This window comes from Lacerta agilis, chromosome Z (assembly GCF_009819535.1).
Source record: "Lacerta agilis isolate rLacAgi1 chromosome Z, rLacAgi1.pri, whole genome shotgun sequence".
Taxonomy (NCBI): domain Eukaryota; kingdom Metazoa; phylum Chordata; class Lepidosauria; order Squamata; family Lacertidae; genus Lacerta; species Lacerta agilis.
The window spans coordinates 16,806,646-16,832,831 of NC_046331.1; the positions used below are offsets into that span (position 1 = coordinate 16,806,646).

Below are 26,186 nucleotides of genomic sequence, written 5' to 3' on the forward strand. Positions count from 1 at the left end.
ATTATGACAGGCAGGAGGTGTATGTGTCCGTGTGAAAACATAAGCTGTATAGATTAGGGTTACCCAGAGAGAGGGTTGGTGTGTCTGTGCAGTGCAGAGAAACCACAGGGTATAAGCTCCATGCCATTAGTCACGTGGCAACAGGCTCACCTATAAATATCACAGCACTGTAATTTTCCCAGAAGGGGTTGATCATAGAAACCCATTCACTTCTATGGAAGAGAGTGAAAAGGTGCTGCACTCAGGGACATGTCTTGGAGAGGGTGCCGCTTCAACCTTCTTCCTGCCCCTGTTGCTTCCAGTGTAGCCCCCTGCAGCAACTGCAAATCCCACCTCCTCATCTCATGAGTGGCTCTCACCTTTCATCTGTAGAGTCCTCTTAGTGGAAGTCACTGCGTTCCTGTCCCACTTGAATATTGGGAGCTGGAGAGTGGAACTCTGGGTGGAAATTAAACCCTGCTTGCCAGAATCTAGGGCAGCAGTTCCAACCCCCCCCAATCTTTTTGCCCACCCCACATGCAGGAGAGCAATGACGAGGGACATGGGGGGCACCTAGACCTGATGGGCTGGCAAAACATTTGCCATGGATGGCTCTTTGGGAGATGCCAGTGCCAAACTGGCCAGGCCCCAGTTAGGTGTTCCTGACTTTGAAATGAGTTTTACAGCCTGAATTGGGTTGGACTCTTGTCATCACAGGACACCCCCAGAAAGCAAAAAGGGGCTGAATTTGTTGTTTTTAAGACAGGAGGGGAGAGAGAGAGATTGCAAAGTCTTCCGGAATGGCACGTTGGATGTTTGCTCTTATGGCAATAAGGAGAATGGGGAAGGGGGTCGACTTTGTAAAATAAAAAATAAAAAATTATTATATATATAAATATATAGTATAAGCCTATGGCAAAGCTAATGTTCTGTAAATAAGTTTTTTTTTAATTAAAGAAAAGAGGGTGGATTTTGTTTAAAAAATCTAAAACGGTTTTAAGTTGAAAGTGAAACTGGTTTAGAGGTGGTGAAATATTGCTCAAGAGAAGGAGCCCAATCCACCAAAAAGTTCACAGAGAGTCACTGAACGGAACAAGGCCTTTGTGTGACTACAGCACTCTTTTGAGAACGAGTTCGTTTCACTGGGAGGATTTGCCAAGTGGGCCACTCTTGAAGACTTCAATCTGACACACATTTCATTTGGCGCTCATGCCATTGACTTTGCAGGGGTTTCCTGATTCAGAAACACTTCCTTTATACAGAGGTACCTCGGGTTAAGAACTTAATTCGTTCCAGAGGTCTGTTCTTAACCTGAAATGGTTCTTAACCTGAGGTGTGCTTTCGCTAATGGGGCCTGCCGCTGCGCTGCTGGCGCGCGATTTCTGTTCTTATCCCAGGGCAAAGTTCTTAACCTGGAGAAACCACTTCCTAGTTAGTGGAGTTTGTAACCCAAAGCGTCTGTAACCCGAGGTACCACTGTACTAACAAATCCAAGTTGCCAGCTTTGGTGGGGTGGGCATTCTAATATCTTGCGTGTTTATGGTGCTATGGTGGTTCTGTGTCCAGCTGGACCTCACCTTGACACACTCAAGCATCGCACGCACACACCCCGCTTGTGGGGGAGCCTCTTGAATACCCACCTCTTACGAAGCATGGCGAAGTGCTGATATTGGGACATCCCTAAAGCAAAGTGATTTTTAAACACCCTCTGGTGTTCATTGTTTTATGTTTTATAAACTAGAGTGTAGTTTCTTAAGTGTGGGGTGGGGTGGGGAGGGATGGATGGATGGATGGATGTGGGTGGTAAAAAAAGCACCCTTCCATAAGAAATAAAAATGTTCAAGCAAAATGTGTAGTTTGCAAAAGGATGTATTTTTTGTTTTTGTTTTTGTTTTTTTGTTAACTGATTTGCAATAAAGCATGCCCCCGGGGCATCTAGAAATTCTATAAAAGTTGAAATGTGTTTTTTCTTCTTAATCCTGAGTCTGTTGCTGGGAATCACAGGTGGTGGTGGGGGAATAGCTGTTGTTGTGCTCAGGTTTTGGTTGTTGGCTTCTCATTGGAGCATCTGTTTGGCCACTGTTGAAGACAAAGGTGCTAAATTAGGTGATCCAACTCTCATACTCTTAACATTCTTATAACAGTTTTTTTTATTTTTAATGGAGCTTCATAAGAAAATACAGACGTACCTTGGTTGACAAACAGCTTGGGAATCAAAACGTTTTGGCTCCCGAATGCCGCAAACCTGGAAGTGAATGTTCTGGTTTGCGAACGTTCTTTGGAACCTGGATGTCTGACAGGGCTTCCGCGACTTCCGATTGGCTGCAGGAGCCAATCAGAAGCCGCACCTTGGTTTCCAAACATTTTGGAAGTCAAACAGACTTCCGGAATGGGTTCCATTCAACTTCTGAGGTGACACTGTACATTGATTGCTTCAAGCAGCAAAACACTTTATGTCTGGTAAGGCTTAAAGTTACTTAAGGGTGTATCCAAGTAAGTTGGTGGACCCATTGAAATTAAACTGGATAGGTTTATTCATTTCGCTGGGTCTACTCTGAGTAGTATCAACATTGGATGAAATTCCTACTTTTTAAAAAAACATTGTAAAAATTTAAGTTCCAGCAGCCAGCAATTTTGAGTAGTCTTGCATCTTGCTGATTCATCAAAATCCTGCCTAGATATTATACTCATTTATCAGGATGTTAAAAAAAAAATGCAGGGCATTTTCCCATGGAAACTCCTTCCCCCCCCCCCGCCCCAATTTAATGAGAGTCCTTTGAGGAATACCCTTTTAAGCACTGACCCTGAAAGGTGAGCCCTCCTTGCTGCAAAACAGAAGCCACGTTGCAAATTTAACTCTGGCCGCTAAATCCCCCTTGTCAGGTGGGGCCTGCATGTTTCAGCCGCTCTGAGATCTCTGCTATTGACCTTTTCCATTATAAATAAAGGAGAGGCAGCAGCAGATCCCCATTGGGGGGGGGGGACACAGCAAATCACTGCAAAAGGAACTGTTTCACTGACTTGAGTTCCATAAGGGTTAGTCTTTTGCAGCGAAGACACTTTGCATGCCCGGGAGAAACAGAAAGTGTTTGCTGCTGGGAACATCTTGCCATGTTCCTGGGAATGTAGGAATCTTACATACTGAGCCAACCCGTGGGCTTCTCTTTCTCAATATTCTGGACACTGATTGGCAGCATCTCCCAAGATTTCAAGCAAAGGCATTTCCAGCCCTTCGTAGAGTCTCCATGTCAATGTGCATTACTGCAAACAGCCAGCATACCTTCATGGAATCAGAGAAAGGTCCATCCATCTGGCTCAGTATTGTGAACACTGACTGGCAGTGACTCCCAAGGCTTCAAAGGGACACCCCCAGCCCATGTGCCAAGGTGTTTAGGGGTGGCATGAGGTCACAGCAGGGTCCCTACCTCCAGTGTCCTGGAGCCACTCCATCAGCATGAAAGGAGAGCTTTTTAGCCACTGTACACTCAAAAGCTAAGCATTTAGGAACACCAGAAACACAAAGTGCTTCAGTTTCAAGAAAGGAGCAGAGACAGGCACATCATCCACAGAGCCTCAGATTGCTTGGGAAGGATCCAGGGGAGAAGGAGACTTAGGCAGCTGTGGGAAGGCAGGGGTCTTCACTAGGCCTCACTTCCTGAGTTGTTTGTTTCTTTGAATAGAGTTAACCTCACTGGCGTGCTCTGGTCCATGGGGTCACGAAGAGTCGGACACGACTGAACAACAACAACAACAACAACATCACTGGTGTTGTGGCAGTTATTACGTCATGAACTATTCTACTAGATACAGTTCTCTAGTCTCGGAGGCGAAAAGAGATCCAAATATACTTAAGAGATCCAATGCTCATTTAATCTCACTCCATGCTATACACAGTATTACTATTTTATTATTTATTGAATTTATGTGGTCTATACCACTGAGCCTCTCAGGATTGCTGATCAGAAGGTCAGCGGTTCGAATGCCCGCAATGCAGTGAGCTTCCGTTGCTCTGTCCCAGATCTTGCCAACCTAGCAGTTTGAAAGCACACCAGTGCAAATAGATAAATAGGTACCACTGCAGCGGGAAGGTAAACAGCGTTTCTGTGCGCTCTGGTTTCCGTCATGGTGTCCTGTTGTGCCAGAAGCAGTTTAGTCATGCTGGCCACATGACCCAGAAAGCTGTCTGTGGACAAATGCCGGCTCCCTCGGCCTGAAAGCGAGATGAGCACCGCAACCCCATAGTCGCCTTTGACTGGACTTAACCACCCAGGGGTCCTTAACCTTTTTACCTTTTACCACCATATATCCACAGGTCTCGGTGCAGTTCACAGGATAAAAATATAAAACCACAAAGAATATAAAACAACAAAGAACACAATCAAAATAAAAACAATAACCCCCACCCAAAAAACCCACATTTCAAAAGGGCATAGGATGTCAAATCAACCAAAGACCTGGTTAAAGAGGAATGTTTTTGCCTGTCGCCTAAAGGTGTATAATGAAGGCACCAGGCGAACTTCCCGGGGGAGAGCATTTCACATACAGGGAGCCACTGCAGAAAAGGCCCGTTCTTTTGTTGCCACCCTCCGGGCCTCTCGGGGAGGAGGCACACAAAGAAAGGCATCAGAAGATTATCTCAGGATCCGGGTAGGTTCATATGGAAAGAGGCGGTCCTAGAGCTATTGCAGTCCTGAGCCATTTAAGGCACTATAGGTCAAAACTAGGACTTTGAATTGGGCCTGGAAACTTAATTGGTAGCCAGTGCAGTTGGGCCAGGATTGGTGTAATATGCTCAAACAGTCTTGCTCTGGTGAGCAACCTGGCCACTGAATTCTGCATTAGCAGAAGTTCAGAGTCTTCAGAGGCAGCCCTACGTATAATGCACCACAGTAATCTATCAATATCAGTATCACTTCTGCAGTTATACAATAATAAGTAGGCAGAAAATATAAGATACCTAGCTTGTCAGTAGTATATGTGAAAAGGATCTAGGGGTCTTAGTAGATCTCAGCCTTAACATGAATGAACTGTGTGATGCACCGGCAAAAAAGGCTAATGCAGTTCTAGGCTGCATCAAGAGAAATATAGTGGCCCAATCAAGGAAAGTTACAGTCCTACTCTATTTTGCCTTGATCAGACTACAACTTAATAATTCTGGAGGTCCGTTCTTAACCTCAAACTGTTCTTTACCTGAAGCACCACTTTAGCTAATGGGGCCTCCCACTGGCACTGCGCCGCCAGAGCACAATTTTTGTTCTTATCCTGAAGCAAAGTTCTTAACCTGAAGCGTTATTTCTGGGTTAGCTGAGTATGTAACCTGAAGCGTATGTAACCTGAGGTACCACTGTACTGTGTCCAGTTCTGGGCACCACAATCTAAGATGAATATTGTCAAACTGGAACATTTGCATAGGAGGGCAACCAAGATGATTAAGGGTCTGGAAACCAAGCCTCACGAGAAATGGTTGAGGGAGATGGGTATGTTTAGTCCAGAAAATAGGACACTGAGAGGAGATATGATAGCCATCTTCAATATCTAAAAGGCTGTCACATGAAAGATGGAGCAAGGTTGTTTTCTCCTGTTCTGGAGGGTAGAACCCAAACCAATGGCTTCAAGTTACAAGAAAGGAGATTCTGACTTAACATCAGGAAGAACTTTCTGATGGTAAAAGCTGCTTGCAACTGGTTTCTCACCATCTGGCTCAACAAATCATGGGGCAGAATCCAACACCACAGAAGTGGACTTCTTCCACAAAAGGACTTCACCTTTCTCTCCTCACTCCTAAAGCCCCCACCCACCCAAAGTGTTCCCCCAAAATCTGTACTGGAGAGTCCCCACACCCTCTGGAAGTCCTGTTATGTAAGCGAATGACATGAAAGGAGATTCCAGCTAAACATTAGGAAGAACTTTATGACTGTAAGAGCTGCTTCACAGTGGAACAGACTTTCTCAGAAGGTGGTGGACTCCTGGGAGAAGAGGAATGTTTATGCCTGGTGCCTAAAGATATGTAATGAAGGCACCAGAGAAGCCTTCCGGGAGAGCATCCCACAAATGGGGAGCCACTACAGAGATGGCTTACACTCATGTTGTCACCCTCTGGACCTCTCACGGAGGGCCTCAGATAGTGATTGCAGTTGTTCATATGGGGAGGTGGAGCTTGAGGTATTGTGGTCTTGAGCCGTTTAAGGCTTTATAGATCATGGGAGTGGCTGGGTATAGGAATACCAAAGAAGGATGTCAAAAACATCAGAATGGCCAGTTCTAGAGAAGATGTAGACTTACAGCAAAGCAGCCTGCCAGTTCTCCTAGCCTTTACAGATGTGGGATGGACACTGCAGCAAGGAGATGGCATGTCCACACCCAAGCAAACGTCCATACATTCTTTATACACAAAGCAGCATACATCACAAGACGGCCCATCACTTCACCTAACCAGATAAGGGCATAGGTGGCAAAAACTAAAGGCTCCCCTTTCTGGGCTCAGAGCCCAGCACCCCAAACCCCACAGATAAGTAACATCAAAGCAAGACAATTAGCCTATATCAAAGCAAGTGAATATAAACATATTTGAGCTCATTTTTGCAACAACTACCAATTAATTGTGGGCTTATCTTGACTACCAAGATGGCATTAGCAAATCTTCCACAACAGTTCACCTTTGGTTCAACACAGGGGCCTATCTAGTCCAACCTCCTGTCTCAAAGCAACCAACCAGATAGGCATTGGGAATCCTGAAAACACAACAGCACTCCCTTCACCTTTGCAAACTATTCAATCCACCTCTGATATTGGAGGCAGTAAACAGCCATCGTGGCTATTAGATCGCAGTAGTCTCCTCTTCCATTGTGGATTTGTCCAGTCCCCCTTTAAAGCCATCCAAGTTGTGGTTATTGGTGCCTCCTGCAGGAGCGAGTTACATACCGTAGTTCAGCTATGGTCATTGATAATAAGAACCTGGCTGCTGGGTCAGGAATAATGTGGTCAGAGGCGATTTTAGGTTAGTGCAATCAGTGTATCTGCAGTGCTGCAGGGGATGCTACAACAAAGCTGCAGAACAGAGTGCGAGAGGTAGCAAGGGCACCACGTTTATTTAGCATTTCACAGGGCACTTGTTACATTTGAGAGTCCAGAGTCCACCACTGATGGGGATCCATCCAGTCCTGTATCCTGTCCTCAGTGGACAAACAGGTGCCACAAAAGTAGGGTTGCCATATTTTAATAAGTGAAAAGTTCTTGAGCTTTTTGTTTTGTTTTTTAAGAAATCTTAACAAAAGAAAATGAGTTTTTGAGCTGTTTTAACTGAAAATCACCAACATCTATGCTACCGACATGGGCTGCCATGACACTTCAGCAATTTCCACCCAGACACTGCTTAAGGGCGCTGAATACCGCCTATGTCCGGAAAATTCCAGATGTCTGGCAACCCTACACAAAAGGAAACCTATAAAAACAGGACCTGAGCACAAGGGCAACGCATTCCCCCTTCAGGGCCTTTATTTATTGATTAAATTTGTACCCCATCCCAAAGGAAAGGAGACCAGCAAACAAAGAGTGATAAAACAATACAAAAAGGCTTTGTATTCGAAGCAGGGAAACTTATTTGTTAATAACAAATATTATATAAATGAATAGGGTAGCAGTGCCCCTGAAGGGCCAGGTGCATAGCCTGGGGGTCATTTTGGATTCACTGCTGTCAATGGCATTGGCATAGCCAGGATTTATTTTAGGGGGGCAGGATTTATGTTGCAGGGCAGGGTGGAGGAAGAACCAAGTTATCTGTGACACAATTGGTCAGTTAAGTATTTTTTTTATATTTACTTGATTTTTTTGGGGGGGGAGCAGCCCTCATGTCAAAAGATCATTAACTATACAACTTTTAGAAGACACCTGAAGGCAGCCTTGTATAGGGAAAATTTTAATGTTTAATCTTTTATTATGCTTTTATATTTGCTGGAAGCCACTCAGAGTGGCTGGGGCAACACAGTCAGATGGGCGGGGTACAAATAAATTATTATTATTATTATTATTATTATTATTATTATTATTATTTTATTCAGTGTGGATGCAGATGCAGATTTGGGGAGCATTTTAGCACAAATGGCTTGAGCTTCCACCCTGACCTTCAAAATTTTTCCAGGCATCTTCATGTAAATTAAATTTGGGTTGCAAAACTTTTATGGAGAAGGGGAAATGATTTTAATTTAAAACTAAATAAAAATAAAATGTTCGTAATAAAGTGGGGGGGGAGGAATGAGCGTCCTTCCCTCCGGGTCTCACAAGCTCAAGAAATGCGTGTAGGGCGAGGGAACTCTGTCCATGCTCAGAGGCACGATCATGGGGCGCTTAGCCAGCATACTCCAAGCACTAAAGATTCCGAGCTGAAAAGCCGGTGAATGATTTCGGCTCTTTCCGCCTCCTCCCGCCGGAAAGTTCCGAACTTCCTTAAAGGGATCGCCGTGGCATCTCCTTTAACTGACTCAGGGATTGGGGGCGGAGGACGGAAACGCCGAGCAACGAATTACTGACGGCGGACGAAACCGTAGAGATAAAAAATAAGGAGCAGCATGCCCATCCTACAGTTCCTGTTTCCTCCCACCGGAACACAAACACAGATGACAGATAGGCACTCTGATCCCAATTTCTATGGATCGAGTCCTCCGATTCTGACCCACCCCAAGAAAGGGCACTTGTACGTTGTTAGCATACCTCTGTCTCGGGAGATCATGAAGAAGTGTGCCTTTGAAAGTTTAATTTAAGATGTTGATCTGTTGGAAGGTTACAGCGCCTTATGTAGCTGTAGAGACCGATATGGGAGAGAGATGTTTTGTTGCATCTGGGGCAGATGAAGGCACCCGGTTTCACTGTTACAGGTGCACCATGGCGATTCTTCTCTCTGTGCTCTTCCTGGCAGTCATTCCTCCTCTAGTTACAGGTAGGTAGCCGTGTTGGTCTGCCATAGTCAAAACAAAATAAAAAAATAAAAATAAAAAAATCCTTCCAGTACCACCTTAGAGATCAACTATGTTTGTTCTTGGTATGAGCTTTCGTGTGCATGCACACTTCTTCAGATACACTGAAATAGTCATCAACAGGTTTTCCACACCCATCAGCCAATCACCCATTCCCACCACCCTTCTGAGTAACACCCCTCCTCACTCTCTCACTATATATTAGGGTCTGGTAACTTCTATTTCAGTGTATCTGAACCTTAGTTGGTCTAAGGTGCTACTGGAAGGATTTTTTTTATTTTGTTTATTCCTCCTCTAGTCACTGCTGTGGATTCAGACACTGTGATCGTCTGCAAGGGATGCACGCACGGCGAGGTTGATGTTGCCAACCTTCTCGTCACGTTTGTAGACATCTTTGTAATGTAACAGCGATTCTCCCCTCGAAAGAATTCTGGGAACTGTAGTTCACCACACCTCAGAGCTACTGTTTTAGCACTTTTAAGCAAGCTGCAATTCCCACGATCTTTTGCGGGGTGGATTGGAAATATGCTTTAAATGCAAGGCATTTCAGGCAGCCAAAGTTTCCAGTCGTCGTGGCTCTTAGAAAAGCTCATAAGAAGCAAAAGGGGCGCGGAGTAAAAAAAAGAAAGAAAAACCTTGGCAAGTGAACTCGGAAGTGAAATCGTGAACGAGTCTAAATTTATCACTTTTCTTAAGTCTACATGCATCTCTACCTTATGTAGGAGCCGGTCAAAGCAGGGGGCGGCCGGCCGTGATGGCGTCACGCGCATGGTAAGGGGCGTACGTGACACGTCTGCGCTGCCGGATGTTCCAAGATGGCGGCGGCGTTTGCTGCTTCTGCTTCTGCCTGTCTGTCGCCGAGGCACCGTTGAAGCCGGTTGGCGTTGCTTGTGCTAATGCTGAGCGGGCGGTAAGCAGGTGAGTCCCTCCGGGGGTGTCGGGGGCCTAGGAAGGGGAGGGCGGAGTACGCCGGTGCGGGGATAAAGGTGGAGCCTCCAGGCTCAGCGGCAGTCTACCTGGCAGGGCCTTCCTTTATCCAACCCTCTCTTCCTTCCGTTGCAGGCTATTGTGGTGAAGGAGAGGTTATAAGGATGAGGCGGCGGTCGCGGGCGGGCTTTCTTTACGAGAAATAATTCAGCCTCTCAGGGCGAGGCTGTGGCTCCTCTTGCATGCATGCAGGAGAGGCCCAGGTTCGGTCACCACTCATGCTAAGTTAAATACGCTGGCATTCTTGTTTAATTCAGCCCTTCTATTCATAACCATGAGGACCCGAAAATTATTCTAAGGGGAGGATGTTGCTCAGTGGTTAGAGCCGGTGATTTGCACACACAAAGTCTGAGGCTCTCCAGTGCTGCTGCCACTCCATGTTGACAGTGCTGAGCTACATGAAGCAAGTGATGTGACTAGATAGAAGGTAGATTGAGAAAGGCTTCCAGGTAGAGCAGTTGCTTTGCATGTAGAAGGTCACAGGTTCAAGCCCTAGTGGCAATTCAAGGTAGGCCTGGGAAGGACCCACCTATTTCTGAAACCCCAAGCTGTATTACAGCAAGTCGCTTCAGGACACCCATGAGTGTGAGAAGCTATATATAACTTAGAACAGGCTAACCAAAGTTAACTAAGTGGTTTGGGAAAGTTTAAAGGATTTTCACCTGAAGTCTAAAAGAATATAAACTTGGCCTGGCATGAACCTTATAGGAACACTGGGAACTGAGTCAGACCCTTGGTCCTTCTAACTCAGTATTGTCTACTGGCAGCAGCAATTTCCAGGGTTTCATGTTCAGAGGCCATTCCCAGCCCTATGTGGAGATTCCAGGAACTGAACCTGGCATAAGGCAGGTGTTCTACCACTGAGCCACAGCCTGTCAAGATTTTGGCTTCTGCTGCAGGCACCCTCCCCCTTAATAGATAGCTGTGGACTCTGAAGAAGGATATCTGAACATAACTGTGAGACCTGATTTCCACCACTAAGGAAATTTTTGCACAGGAAATATATGGAAATGTCCTGCCAAACACTTGGGTCGACTGCAACTTGTGCAGCTCTTACTATTTCCAGTGAGAGATGGCTTCACCTGTTGAGTTTCTGCTCATCATCCTACAGGAAAAAGAAACAGGTGCTGAGAAAAAGGGAGCCAATCCAGGAGTGCAGTGTAAAAACATTGGGACTGCTTTGTTGGTCTAAATCCTAATCCCACATTCTGAATCACTCAAAACAATTATTGGCAGTGACAAAAAAGGGTGTTTGCCTGTAAGTGTAGTTAAGGGTTGTGGGGGTTATGGATTAGGGGATCTGCCTTGCAGACAGAAGGTAAGGTTGGGAGAAGCTCCTATTTGAAATCCTGGAGATTGGTTTAGTGGTCAGACGAGGTGAATAGACAGGTAGCATATTCAGTTTGCCTGGGAATTTCTAGCTGCCCTTTCTTTGAGTCAGGAAGCATCCCAGCCTTTTACAACTTGTGGTTAATAACAACCCTGATTTTACTTAAAGGGAGCTTTTTCGATGAGTTGGCCTGAAGCCAAGGCCCGAAAGTCCAAACCAAAATCTAGTGGCCTTTCCTGAAGGCATCTGCATTGCACTTTATGCAACGGTGCCTTACAAATAGGGTAGTATGTTCCATGAAATCCAGAGCCCACCCCCACCCCCTGATGGCGGCCCAGACTCTACCTGAAGGCATCCTCCCCTTCCCTCCCCTCAATAATTGGTTCCATCGTTCCAGCTTCTCTTGCTGTCAAGAAGCTTCTTCTGACATTGGACTGGATTTTCTCTCTTCCCACAACTTAAACCCATTACTGTACTTCTAAGTAATTTAGTCCTGTCCTCTGGGGCAGCACAGAACAAGTCATTTCCATATAATGGCCCTTCAGGGGTTTAAAGAGCACTGTAATTCTGTCTAAGAGTCTTTTCTTCTGTTGAGTAAACATTCCAAGTTCCTCAAAACTTATTTTTCCATGCTGTTGACTATTTCTTTTGCTCTCCACTAAATTTGTCCTCATTTAGAAATCTTAAAGGAAGTGAGTGCCCAAAACTGGACCTGGAACCTCAGATCAAACCTAAGTAGGGCAGAATAAAGTGGAGCTCATCATGTCCAGTGTAGATCAACTGCAGTCATAGAATCATAGAGGAAGGAGCCCTGAGGATCATAGTCTAACCCTCTGCAATGCAGGAACATACAGCTGTCCCATATAGGGATTGGACCTGCAACCTTTGTGTTATCAGCACCACGCTCTAACTGACTGAGCTATCCAGGGCAGAATCCTTTCCATCTGCACTGCCACCAAGTCATACTGTACATGGGCATTTGATCCACATGTAGTCCCTCCTCCCCACTCAGAACTCTTGATTTGGCACTCTGAATGTCTCCCTTTTAATAAAAATTAAACTAGGTCATACTTAAACAAAATATCCCAGGGGAAGTTTGTATTGCAGGAGCTTATCAGAAAGGGTGATATTCTTCTGCCTTTCTTGGAACATTGTTCAGAGCTGGAGAAATTCCAAGCTCATCTTCAGACACCCCCATGACTCCCATCAAGATCCACTGACCCCATTCTTTTTAATTTTAAAAATGGGAGTTTTGCCTTTCTCTTTGGTTGGAAGGGTTGCCTGTTTTGTTGTGTGCATACCTGTTTCGGGGTGGGGGAGTTCTAAGCGATATCCATTTTCTTCTTCTGTGAAATAGGCATTTTGCAGTGATCACAACAACTTCTTAGTTTTCCAGAAAGACTGGGGCCCCCTTGCTTTGGGGTTCTAGGAACATGTAATATTGCAGTGCATTACAGGATGAAAGATTTTGGTCCTGATCTAAAACCTCAGGGCAGTCATGAAAGTAAGCCTAGGTAAGCCCACTGTCATGTTTGCTAACTTTCCAGGCTTCACATGCCAAGATTAGTTGTTTGGTACAACACTGTGGCCTAAAATGAGAGGAAGAAAGCAAGGCTTTTCTAAAGTGGGGGAGTATTGTTGTTCAAGCACAATTGAAGCCACCATGCTGTGTGTGTGGAGGTCATCCCTCAACATCTGGAGGGCCACTGTTTGGTTGGACCTCTTTTTTCTGATTAATACTTGCTTGCATGGAAACTTAAAGAGGTGACGAGGAGAGTGCCTGTTTACACATTTGCAGACACAGCCCCCTTGATTCCAGTGAGTTACCAAGCTGGTTGTAAACACTCACTGCAGGGTTGTATTTCCAAAGGGCTGACGTTTACCAGGGTTTTGCTTATTATGAGACTCTCTTCATTTTAAGAAGGCTTCTGTCTTGATAGAGTAGCACTTGAAATTGTTTAGTGGGAGCACCTGGCAATAAGGCATGTGCTTCAATGGACTTCCTTTTCAATGTGGACAACTTCGCACTCTGTTTTTCTATGATTAATTTTCAGCTTTTGGAAACAGGATATTTCTTTTTTAAAAAAAATATGTTATACTTCATAAAAATTAATGTAGCAATGAAGGATTTCCTTGTTTCTCCAGAACACATTTTGATGTTAACAACTCTTCAAGCATGCTAAAATTGACATGTTGAATTTTCTGTGCCTTCCTTCCTCTCCCCTTAAAATCTAATGTGGTAGAATAACTTCCTGTTGAGTTGTCACATTTTAAAATACTTACAAACATTCCAAAAAATAATAATTTGCAAGTAAACATTTGCATTTTTAATTGTGATGAACAAGATGAACAAAAAAATCATCTTGCATAGGAAATAACCCTGTATTGGACATGTTCCTCGAATCCTTTGGGTGACAGTATTTCAGTAAACACTCAAAAGGATCGCCCCCACAAGCTTAGTTCACACTTCTTATGAAGTAGGAAGCCTCTTTAACTCTTTGTCTTTTCTCTCTCTCCCTCCCTCCCTCCCTCCCCCCCCTCCTTTGCAGTGAGTGCATGAAGGGAAGCCAGTTCCACAGCATCCTCCAGTAATTCTCCTGAGCAACTCAGCTAGGCTGTGTCATGCAGCCTCCGCCACAAACCATCCCCACTGGGGCAGGGGGGCCCCCTCCACTGGCAACATCACAGAACATGTATTGGCGAAGCAACCCATTCGGCAAGCGGGCTACCGTGCCAGTCTCTGCAGCTACAGGCCCGGTGCAACCCGTGACAGACCCCTTTGCCTTTGGCAAGCAGGCCCCACAAGGTGCCCAGTTTGCTGCCAGCAACAACCCCAGAGGCAATCCACCTGTTGTGCAAGACTTTTCTCTAGCAGCGTTTCCTCCACATGCAGCAGACAGTCCTCATGGTCTACTCTCATTTTCCCCAGCAGCACCTGTGTCTCAACCTGGAGGAAACAGTGCGTTTTCGAGTGTGGCAGCCCCCATGCCATTGTTTGCTCCACAAGTCACAAACAGTGCTGAAACGCCTTTGAGCATTGAACCTGGCAAACGTACCCATAGCCCTCTGGGGCAGCATCATTCCATGGGGATTGCTCTTGAAAATTCTGTCAGCGGGCACCAGGGGTTGGCTCCTATGCCGGACAGGCCTCTGAGCAGGCAGGAGGCTGGTGGGAATCCAAGCAACTCTGCTTCCCTGTCAGCATCTTTGTCTTTCTTCTCTCCTGCCCAGCAAACTGTGCCTCAGTGGAAACCCTCCCAAGTGAGCTCAGGGCCACCTCAGGGCCAGGCTTATTCTCCCTACCCAGAGCCACCATCCCAAAACACCCACTATGCTGTAACTCAGTCTGCTGCTGGTGTTTCCCAGCCAGGTCCCCACATGGAGCCCCATCAGAATTCTCCACAGCAGCCTCTCGTTCACAATGCTGCTCAGGCCCCATTGACGTATGGTGATGTGTCCAGCATGACTGCCAGCCAGAGCTCTGGTCACCATCACACTGTTTGGCAAAATGCAGGAGCAGGGTGCCCTTGGCCCAGCCACCTCCCTCAAGAACACTTTTACCTGCAACCTCTTGAAACAACTTACACTCTTGGCAACCCCACTGCTCAAGAAAGCGACTCCTCAGCTGAACCACAAGGCACATCTGAAGCAGCCAGCAGGCAGTGCCCGACCAGTGCTGATTCAGGTACGGTTTCCATGTTTTTCAAAGGTGATGAGGCTGAGAACGAGGAGATCCTTTCATCGGAAGGAGCCGAGCAGGCCAGCAGCAGCGCTGACACTTTTCAACAGACAATGGGCCACACATACTACCAGCCCCTCCACTCTCAGCAGATCCCGGCAGCATCTTTCTCTCCTATGCAGGGAAGCACAGCTGAGGGCCTGGAGGCTCAGCATCCCTTCAGAGCCACCTGTGAGCCACATGATGCCCAGGCTGGCAAAAGTGCAGCCTTCCTCACTGAAGACAAAGCCGGCCTTGCCGATGCTCAAGGGCCTGTCAGCACACAGTACGAAAACATTGAGAACCTGGAGTGTGTTCCGAACCAGGAAGTCCTGCCGAGTGAGCCTACAAACCAGAGCCGTTTGTCTCCTGGGGCGGCCCCAGATCCGACTAGGTACACCTCACTGATAGGCCCATCACTGCCGAAGTCTAGCACCACCAGCCGTCTGGAAAGAGGGCCAAACCTTGAAGCGCCTGATCTTTTGCCTCACCCCATCCGGCCCGACAGTGTCTCCTCCAACTACAGCAGCCTGAGCCAGTGGAGTCTCCCCAGCGCATCTCAGCCACAGGAGCTGGGCACATTTATCCAGCAGGAGAGCGGGAAGCTCCCAGAGGAGGAGGCATCATCATCTTCCTCCATGGGCTTCTTCAAGCAGATTGATTCCTCCCCTTTGGGAGGGGATGGTAGCAGGCAGAGCCCTGGCAAGAGTTACCACCACAGCGGCCCTGTGTCCCATGCACCCACCCCAAGCCCTCCCAAGCCCATGGGGGTCTTTCAGACGAGCGCCAACAGTTCATTCGAGCCTGTCAGGTCACATGGGTTGGGGGTCAAGCCCCCTGAGGCCGACCAGGCGAAGATGGTGGCTGAGCTGAGAGAGAGCCTTTCAAGTGCCAAGAAGAGCCAGGCCACCCCAGTCGCCTCACCGGGGAACCTGGAGCAGCCTCCTGATAATCTGGAGACCCTTTTCGTGCCCCGGGACTACCCCTTACCTCTCACGTTGGGGAGTGGTGCTGCAGGGGCTCTGCAACCCAGCGGTGGGTCCTTGTTGGAAAATGTGCAGTCAGTCCCTGAGAAGAAACTGCCAGGCAGGGCCCAGGGAAACAGGAAAAAATGTGAGAGCCCAGCCACTACGCTCTGGGCCCACAGCGAGGTGCCAAATTTTGGGGGGAATGTGCTGTTGGCCCCGGCTGCTCCAGCAGTGCAGGTGCCGACCAAGCAGGCCACCCAGGTGCTCCAGCCACCTGAGGAAGCTTTGCCTGGCCAGCAGTCCCTCTCACCAGGGTCCATCCCCCACCCACCATCCTTGGCTGGGAATGTGTCTTCCGAAAACTTGGAAAACCCTCCCAAGCTGGGGGAAGAAGAGGCTCTTCGCTCCCAGGCGAGTTCAGGTTACGCAAGCCTCCTCTCCTCCCCACCTACAGAGGCTCTGCAGAACCAGCCTGTCCTGATCGCCCAGCCGAATCAAAGCTACAGCTTGGCTCAGCCAGTTAATTTCTCCCTCACTGATCAGCTGAGCAAAAGTGAAAGCAGCCACTTGGCAAAAGATCCTGGGGGTGGCAATAAGCCTCTGCTGGGCATCCACACCAGTGGAAACTCGCTTAGTGAAAACATGCCTCTGGGGCAACCCAGACCTGCAGGTCAGACATCTGTTTCTGCTGCTGCTCTGTCAAATTCTAATTTTTTACAAAATCCCCACGGCACTTCTGAAATGGCCTCAAATAAACCTTCCCCCTCACTGATGCACCCAGCCTCCGAAGGCACCTTCAACTTAGCTCATGAAAGCCAAAAAGGTACTGTTTCAGAAGGGCTGCCTTCAGACTTGTCTGGCAAGCCCAGGGCTAATGCCTCTAGTGTGACGTCAACCCCTCTGACCCTCGCTGCAGGCCCTGTGAACAGCAGTCACAGCAGATCCATGAACTCAGGCAGCCAGGAGCTTCCCAGGGTGCTAGATTACACGGTAGCAAAGCCCCTGGAGCAAAGCAGCACCACCAGCTGCACCCAGGTGCATAACCAGTCACTCTCCAGTGGGCTGGTGTTTGTTCACCCTGGCCGGGTGGAGAATGAGGTTCAGGATCCACAGCATTTCTATCAGCAGGTCACAAAAGATGTGCAGCCTCCGGGTGGCACTTCCCCCCTGAAGCAGCAGCAGCAGGCAGCATCCTCAGGGCAGCCCCATGTGCCGTCCAACCCCCAGGTGCATCCTGGAAGCAGCTCTGCCCAGCAGCCCCCAGGCCACAGGACTTATGAGGCTGACGGGGGTTTGGTAACCTACGCTCAGGCGTCCATGGAAAGCAAGCCGGTGTCGTCGAGCCAACCTCTGAGTGCTCCGGCTGCCACCAGCCAGACTAATGCAGTGACAGTGGCTGGTCAGCCAGCCGGGATCCCCTCTCAGCATGAGCCGCAGCACCCGCCGCCTTCTCAGACCCCCTGCCAGACCACCTTCATCCAGCCACAGAACCCTTACTACTACTATGGGCACCCCTACAACAGTTACCCTTCGTACCAGTCGCCATACCCTCCAGTGGACCCCAGGACTGCTCACCTTTATTACCAGGTGGGCTCACAGGTTGTTTTTCCTCTGTGCCGTTCTGTGGTTGGCTGTAGGTGGGGTGGTGAGGTGGTAGGGAGGGTGGGCGTGTTAGCGGAAGCCCAGGGGGAAAAGCAAGGGCTGGCTTAGTGAAAGGGGGGGGTGTTGCTTCCACATTGAAAATCTTTCTTTCCCCTTTTCTCTGTTTCTCTCTTCTGAACAGCTGAGAATCACAGAATTGTAGAGTTGGGAGGTACCTCTCAAGGATCATTTAGTCCAACCCCCCCCCCTGCAATGCAGGAATCAGCTAAAAAATTTAGTTATTCATTTATTCATTCATTGAATTAAATTTCTTACTTGCCTTTTTATCATCAGATCCCATGGTTGGTTATTTACAAGCATTAAACAAGAAAAATATCAAAACAATTAAAAGCAGTTCCATATATAGAATCATGGAATTCTACAGTTGCAAGGGACCCCAAGGCTCATCTAGTCCACCCCCTGTAATGCAGGAATCACAGCTGAAGAATCCCTGACGGGTGGACATCCAACCTGTTTTAAAAACTCCAATGAAGGAGAGTGTACCGCCTTCTGAGAGAGTTCATTCCATAGTCTTAACAGCTCTCACCATCAGAAAATTTTTCCTAATATTTAATCATAATCTTCTGACTTGCAATTTGAATCCATTAATTCGGATCCTCCCCTCTGGAGCAGCAGAAAACAACCTTGCTCCATCTCTCATGTGACTGCCCTTCAGATATTTGAAGATTGGCTCCCATGTTGAAGATGGAACAAGCTTAGAATCATAGTATTGTAGAGTTGGAAGGGACCCTGTGGATCATCTAGTTCAACCTCCTGTATTGCAGAGGAATCTAAACTAAAGCATCTATGCCAGATGGCCACCCAACCTCTACTTAAACACCTGCAAGGAAGGAGAGTACACCACCTCCTGGGGGAGCCTGTTCCCCTGTCAAACAGCTCTTGCTGTCAAAAAGTTCTTCCTGATAATTAGTTGGAATCTCCTTTCTTGTAACTTGAAGCCATTAATTCGGGTCCTCCCCTCCGGAACAGAAGAAAAAAAAGGCTTGCTCAATCTTCCACATGATGTTCCTTCAGATATTTGACGATGCCTTGTTTTTTGCTGCTCCGGAGGGGGTTGGATGAAATCCCAACTGCAGACTTAGGTTCCCCACTCCTGTTGCTCTCAAAATGCTTCGAACTAGAACTCCATCCCTGACCAGTTTCTGTGCGAGTTATTGGGAGCTCTAATGCCAGCATTATCTGGAGTGCAGTGGCATGTGGGAAGGTCTAGCTTTGCCTATCATTTGAATGTGGTCAGAGGACTTGCCTGGTTTATGCCGCTCTTTGAATAGAGCTTTCTCCCTGCACCCAGCTTTAGGGTTGTTGGTTTTTGTCTTTTTTTTTACTTCTGGCTATGCTTGCACAGCTACCAGTTTCTGGAAACCACAGGAGGGGAGAGTTGCTGTTGTGCTCGGGTCCTGCTTGGGAGCATTTTCTTATTGGGACATCTGTTTGCCCACCATGAGGACAGGAAGCTGGACTGGATGGGCCTCCTTTAGCCTGACCTGTCAGCCATGCTGTTAAGTTCTTAATTAAAAGAGAGATGCAGGGTGAAGGGATTTAGAAACTTCAAAAACCAGCAAATGGGAGAGGAGAAACACACACCCCTTTGCTGGCTTTATGAGTCTGAACAAGGACAGAAAGAAGGGGAGGATCATGTGGGTTCCCCCAAACATGTGATGCCACATGGCAATTGTTGAAAGGAATGATGGCCTGAACTCCCAATTTCTCCTGACATCTGAGCCTTTATTCTTCCCAAAGCTTCTCTGGTTAGCAGTTGGCAAAAGGTCACCTGGGAGAGGAAGGGGATCTAGAAGTGGTGGACTTAAGCTCTTGAGCTTTCTGTTGAGTAATATATGACCTCTTGCCTCTAGGAGCATCCATACGGCCGATACGACCCTGCCACCCAGCACTATGACACCACGGCACCCAGTAGGAACGCTAGGAGCTATCATCAGGGGGAACCAGAGCGCCCCAGCTCCAGAGCAAGCCACACCTCTGATAAACCCTCCTCCAGGTGTGCAGTCCTTGAAAGCGGTGTGTGGTGTGTGTGTGTGTGTGTGTGTGTGTGTGTGTACGTGTGTACGCACCCCCTTCTGAAAGACACTTTAGCCAGCCCTCACCCCATCTGGAAGTTTTTTAAAATAAAAACATTTCTATATTGCTTTTCATAAATAAATAAAATCAGAGCAGTTTACAACAATTGTGCATCAAACCATAAGACAAGCCCCATATAAAAAAGTAAACATAAATCTGCTAACTATCATGCAAAGATGTATTCTTAATTGCCTGTGTAAGCCTGATGGAATACAGGCATTTAAAAGTTGACACAGAAGGCACCTACCGAATCTCTATTTACAGAATAAATTTATGGCTGCTGCAGTGTGAAACTACAAAGGCCTGTTGTGTTCTGGCTTTACCAAGCAATCTGGTGCCTGTGAAGTGGTCCTAAAGCATCAGGAAGAACAAAGTAAATGGGAAGCCATCAGTTAAATTTTAGCAAGAAACAATCAGTTAAGAGCTTCAAGTTGTGTGACATCACACTGTGCAGTTCAGTTATGGGCTGATGGGTGTGGATCTCTTTTATTATTGACGTTTAAAACAAATAAAACAACCCCCTCTTCCTTCCTCTTGCAGGCAGGGATATCCTGAAGATTACTACAACACCAAAAGCGGATGGAATGATTACTACTCGGACTATTACGTAAATCCCTATGATTATGGAGGTAGGTAATATCAGTGGGTTGCTGTTTTTTTTGTCCTTCAGCAAAACACATTTTATAACCATTTCTTCATCTTATAATTAACCTAAATCTAGCATTATATTCTCCCTTTTCCACTGAGGACCCGTATCACGTTTGCAGCATTTCAAAGATGGAGACAAGCAGCAGGTTTATAGGGATGATCTTGTACTAGAGAAGAGCATGGTTGATTAGGAATATTGGAAGATGCATCATGTTTAGTCAGACCATTGTTCTATGTGGCTCAGTCATGTCTGCACTGACTGGCAGCGGCTCTCCAGTTTTTCAGACAGGGAGTTTTTGCCAGCCCTACCTGGAGACGCCCCTAGAGATTGAACCTGGGACCTCCTGCATGCAAACCAGATGCTCAGCCACTGAGCTTTGTGGCCTTTCCTTTAAAAATAAAGTAAGATCTTAGTCATCATGGCTGTTAATAAATACCTTGGGCAAGGTTCTTGTGTGGGTGGTTACAGACCAGATACAGGTGTATCTTAGAGGAAATGGATTTTCTAGATCCGTTTCAGTCAGGGTTTAGGCCCAGTTTTGGCACAGAAACTACTTTGGTTGCTCTGTCACTCATTGTGCCCATGAAGTTAGTAAAGGAGCTACTAATGCTAATTTCAAGCTACCAAGTGAAGTTCTAGGTTAGTCATGTGCTTCTTTGAACCTGCTATACTTCACTGACCTGGAAAAGTGTTTTTAAGATTTGTGAATAATTAATTTGTAAATCTACAGTGGCAATTTTCTCATTCATGATAAAAAACCTATCCCTAGGTGTGGAATAGTATGTCAGTAATGAAACTGGCAACTTTACAAGTTTGAGGAGGAAAAAACCAAGCAGCATTGGTTGCAAGAAAGTAGATTTGTATGTTTTGGAATGATACATAGCAATGCCCCCATTTGCCTTGCTGAGGATGTTTTAATTTTATTATATATTCTGAGATCTGAGATGGCTTTGTTTTGAAATTCCCAGGCTGTAGCCTTATGGATGCTGACTTGGGAGTAAACCCTGTTGAACTCCTTGAGTGCCTTCATTGCTAAAGGTGGAAATGCAGGGTGTGCATGCCCCAGTAAATAAGCTCAGATGTTTATTATTTTGCATGGGATCTGGCTAAAAAATCCTCTTCGAAACCTGACCCCATTAGTTTTCAGAGGGGATATATACCAGTTCTATTCTTAATTATAGCTGAAACAGCCTCAAGTTCACACAACAGTCTTACACACACATCTTGTACAATAAATAGCAGGGGTGCCATTTTTAAATTTTGACACACCTGGATTTCCATATAGAATAGCTAGCAGGTGCTCTCTGTTTCTGGCAGGGCTTAAAATGTGGTTTGAAATGGTTGTGTGAAGCTTCTGGGATGACTGATTCTCTACTGCCTTTGTCCTCCTAAGGTCAAAGCCGTTACCCATACGACGCCAGGTACAGAGACCCCAGTGTTTACGACCAGAGATACTGGGATTACCCAGAACAGCACCCTTACCAAAAGAGAGAGGCCTATCCCTACACAAACAGGTTTGTGAACCTCTGGATGTCTGGAATGGTCTAGATGGATGGATGACACCACTTTAAAGAGTCGTAGCTAGGAAGTGTAGTTAAGGGTGCTGAGAGTTGTTACAAAACCCCTATTCCCTTCACAGAGCCACAATTCCTAGAGTTCACTCAGAAGGAGATTGATCGTTGAAACATTGAGAATTCTAGCTGTGGGAGGGGAATGGGAGGGGGCAGTCTTCCGACAACTCTCAGTACCCGGTACAAATTACAGCTCCCGGGATGCTTTGGGGAAAGAAGCCTTGAGTGTTTGAAGCAGTATAGCCCTGTGAAGTGGCCTCAGTTTTACAGTGGAAATTAGGTTTTGAAGGGCCCTGTTGCAGGTCCACACCAGGTAGGCAGAGCTCAGCAGTGGCACCAGCAGGGCCTTTTGAGGGTTAACAAGGCACTCTTGTAGGCCCCTGGGCGCCTGGCCCTTGTAGACTTTATATGCCAGCACTGACCCTTTAAATTAGGCCCACTGGCAACCAGTGCAAGTACTTTCAGGACCCCTCAGTTTGGAGCTTCCCCACAATCCCAAGGCCTTCCTTGCACTTTCTTTTGTGTTTTGTTCCCCTGCCTTGCAGCCACGACCAGTACGATGAGCACTGGCAGTATGATCCCCGCTTTACCGCCAGTTTTGACGACCTAGAGCCTCGCCGGAACCCCTTTGCGGACGAGTTTGACCGACACAGTGTTCACAGTGAACAGTCTGGCCACAGCCTGCGCAGCTCCCACAGCCGACGGAGCAGCTTCAGCTCCCGTTCCCAGCAGGTAAGACTTTGGCCTGTCTCTGGAGAATCACCTGGCAGCACGAAAGAATCCCCAGTGCTGGAGTCTAGGTTCCCCCACTCCTCCTGAGCTAGCTGTGCCTCAGCTGGGTCTTACCACCTCTCTCCACCTCGCACCACCAAAAGAAACTGTCTCAGGATTGTTGTTGTTATTGTATTTATTTATATCCCGCCTTCTTCCCTGACAGAGACTCAAGGTGGCTTAAGGATAAAATAAGAACAGCTAGAAACCTATGTGGGAGGTGGAGAAAATAATTTAAAAAACAAGTAAACATTAACAGAAACACACACGCATATGTATGATTTATTAAGGCCTACAAATAATTACAATAAAGAAGTCACGGCACCAGCTCTTTTCTTAATAAAGATACAATGATGATGATTGATGATGCTATAAATGCTATTCTTATTGATGTTTAATGTTTTATATCTTGCTTTTCTCAGAAGTTGGGATTCAAGGCTTCCAAAGTTTAAAAACATCATTGTAAAATATAAAGTAATAAAAGGAAACTAGTTAAAAACAATACATCAAAACACATTTAGAACCAGCAATTAAAAACTGAGTTTGCTCTGACAGCAGCCCAGTGGTTAGCACCACCTGCACCTTAGTCTTCCAAAGGCCTGTCTGGACAGGAAGGTCTCAGCCTGCCAGCGGAATTATAGCAAGGAGGGAGCCATCGTGACCTCACTTGGGAAGGAATTCCCTCAGAGAGCAGCTGCAGAAACTTCACTCTCTCTCATGTCACCCCCAACCATTCTTCTGATATGGATGGCACTTAGAAGGTGCTCAACTGAGGATATTAGAACCTGGGCAGGTCCTTTTGGTTTATTAGGACAACCTGGGCTCTCACTTGAAGGGCAGTGAATAGCTTGTACTTTGCCATTTCCTCTGCTCAAACTCCGCCCCTTAAGCACTTCTTCCTTATGTTTCCCTTCCAGAGCCAGGTGTATCGAAGCAACCATGACCTGACAGCCGGCACCTATGAAGCGAATCACCAACCAGTCTCACTCCACACTGAGTATTCTTATGACCACTTTGGCGAGCAGTCCCCTTTCATGGACAGCTATGCAACTCAAGCTGCGTGGATGACTGTGGAACAAGGTAGCACCTGGGCTGCTTCTTGGGCTTTAAGTATCCAGTAAGGTGCAAACAGAGAGCCGACACCTGCCAGATGTTTGTTCTTAACCTGCCTGCCTGTTTCCTTCCCCATCGCAGCCCCTTCAAGGCCTCTACCGCCTGAGAAATTTTCAGTGCCCCATGTCTGCTGCAGGTTTGGTCCTGGGGGCTACCTGATCAAGGTCCTGGCGAACCTGCCTTCGGAGGGGCAGCCAGCTTTGGTTGAGATCCACAGTATGGAGGTAAGGGACGGGAAGGCCTGCCTCAGCTGTGTTCCACCCAGGACTCTGTGTCTTGAGTTGTTAATGCTACAGAATCTCTCACTTCCTTACCAAGTTTGCAGGCTAAACCATCCTGTATAAAACATTGCTCTATTCATTTATTTGTTGCATTTATATCTCACCTTTCTTCCAAGGAGCTCAAAAATAAGGCCTAAAGTGGGGGAATGAACAAATTATTTAGCTGGTGCAAAAAAGTTAAAATGGAGCTTTGTTGGAAGAGCTTCTATTTGTTTGTTGAACTTGACTAATTAAGACTCTTTTTAAACAGACAAAATAGAGGCTTTCTAGGAAGCTTCTGGTTCATGCTCAGCTTTCATTGCTGTCCTTGCTGGTCACACACTTGAAGTGCCAGGTGATCTGGGACAAATGTATTTAATAATAAATAATAATAATAAATGATAAATAAATAAATGATAAATAAATAAATAATAATAAATGCTTAATAATACTTAATGTGTGTAAATGGCCAGCTGGTTTTTTTTAAAAAAAAAAATCATGATGATATGCAATGAAACAAAACTTGCCATTAATTTCACTAAGCCTTCTAAAATAAGTATGTATGTGTGTGTGTTTGTGTGTGTATACACACAATTGTTTTCATGGCTTTTATATGTAGTTACCTGTTTTATATATGTCCTTATATTGAAAATGGCTTGCCTCATGAAATAATGAGTATTATTAGTATTTACCATGACATTTGTCACTTCAGGTGTATATTTTAGAACCCACCATATTTCTGTGATTGTAAGCTGTTTTAAACTGGTTTTCATACTGTGTTTTAATGTTGTAATCCTTCCTGGGACCTTTGATTGGTGGACGAGTAATACATTACTATTGTTGTTATTATTAATAGTTATGTCCCCCTGAATTCAGCAGAGCCCACTCCCCCATTCCTGAGTTCCCTAACTGGTGAGTTCAGCAGGGTCTAGTTAGTGCTGCCTTCAGTGTAATGAGGCATCACAGACCCTGTCCATGATGCTCTCCTCTGCTTGCCTTGCAGATGGTGATGCAGCACTCTTTGGAGCAGGAGGAGATGAGAGCCTTCCCTGGCCCCCTCACCAAGTATGTGAAGCTGGGTTTTAAGCACTTGCCCTTTGTCACGTCGGAGGTTGCTCCGAGCTGCCTCGTTTGGAGGCCTACTTCCGTGCCTCACCACTGCTTTCTCTTCCCCTCCTTATAGAGAAGAGACTCACAAAGTGGACGTTATTAATTTTGCCCAGAATCAAGCCACCCGGTGTTTTAAGAATGACACTCTGATCGACAAGGAGTCTGCCCGGCTCCTCTGGGACTTCATCATTCTCCTGTGCAGACAGAACGGGGTAAGAGTTCTGGGCTTCCTGCTAAATATATGAACCAGTGAAATGCTTAATATCCTGCAGATTAATCCTTCCAACTCTCTGTGCTTTCAGTTTTATGGGATGGTTGCAGTGATGTACAGGGAAATACATGTCCTCCCTTCCCACCTTGAGCTTTGAAAGAATGCCTGAATGCCAAGCTAAAGAATGAAAATCACTCCTTGGATATAGTCTACCAAACAGTTAACTTTACTAAACAAACCAAAAGTCACACGTAGCTGAGAACTCAAGTCCTGCAGTTTCTGGGCTAAGGGGGACCAGCTAGATATTTCTCTCCCCACCCCCTTGCCGGCTTGTGGGATGTCTCCATCCAAGCTGCCCTTTTGAAAGAGTTTTTCTGTCCACTGCTTTCCTTGCAGACAGTGGTGGGCACAGACCTTGCTGAGCTCCTGCTGCAGGATCATCGCACAGTGTGGCTCCCAGGGAAATCGCCCAATGAAGCAAACCTGATTGACTTCACAAACGAGGCCCTGGAGCAGGCAGAGGAGGAGTCTGGAGAAGCCCAGCTCTCCTTCCTCTCAGACAGCCTCATCGCCACCATTGGCAACCTCGAGAAGGAAACAGACCGGTTCCGGGAGCTCTTGCTCTATGGCCGCAAGAAGGTGATGGGCTAGGGGCGGCTTATATCCTTCTTTCTTACATAACAGTAATACATATGTGTGTGTGTGTAAAATTTTAGTGTTGTTACTGAGCCAAAGGTGACAAAAACAGAGAACTACGACTCCCAATTCTGGAGATACTTTAATCTTTGTTATAATAGTCATTTCCACCTTAC

At 46.5% G+C, this 26,186-nt stretch overlaps 1 protein-coding gene across 7 annotated transcripts in view; it reads left to right on the forward strand.

Moving 5' to 3' along the window:
* Positions 1 to 9,717: 9,717 nt before the first annotated feature.
* Positions 9,718 to 26,186, forward strand: part of SEC16A (SEC16 homolog A, endoplasmic reticulum export factor) — a 35,416-nt gene continuing 18,947 nt past the window's right edge. For 6 of the 7 annotated variants that reach the window (XM_033138087.1, XM_033138091.1, XM_033138092.1 and 3 more), the window contains exons 1-11: positions 9,719 to 9,866; positions 13,815 to 17,538; positions 19,467 to 19,609; positions 20,230 to 20,318; positions 21,732 to 21,852; positions 22,455 to 22,641; positions 23,598 to 23,760; positions 23,875 to 24,017; positions 25,057 to 25,118; positions 25,237 to 25,375; positions 25,771 to 26,013. In XM_033138087.1, the coding sequence (XP_032993978.1) occupies positions 13,888 to 17,538; positions 19,467 to 19,609; positions 20,230 to 20,318; positions 21,732 to 21,852; positions 22,455 to 22,641; positions 23,598 to 23,760; positions 23,875 to 24,017; positions 25,057 to 25,118; positions 25,237 to 25,375; positions 25,771 to 26,013 (4,941 nt within the window). In that variant the 5' untranslated portion in view covers positions 9,719 to 9,866; positions 13,815 to 13,887. Of the gene's footprint in view, positions 9,867 to 13,814; positions 17,539 to 19,466; positions 19,610 to 20,229; positions 20,319 to 21,731; positions 21,853 to 22,454; positions 22,642 to 23,597; positions 23,761 to 23,874; positions 24,018 to 25,056; positions 25,119 to 25,236; positions 25,376 to 25,770; positions 26,014 to 26,186 lie in introns of all 7 variants that reach the window. The other variant, XR_004425839.1, reaches the window with a different exon arrangement.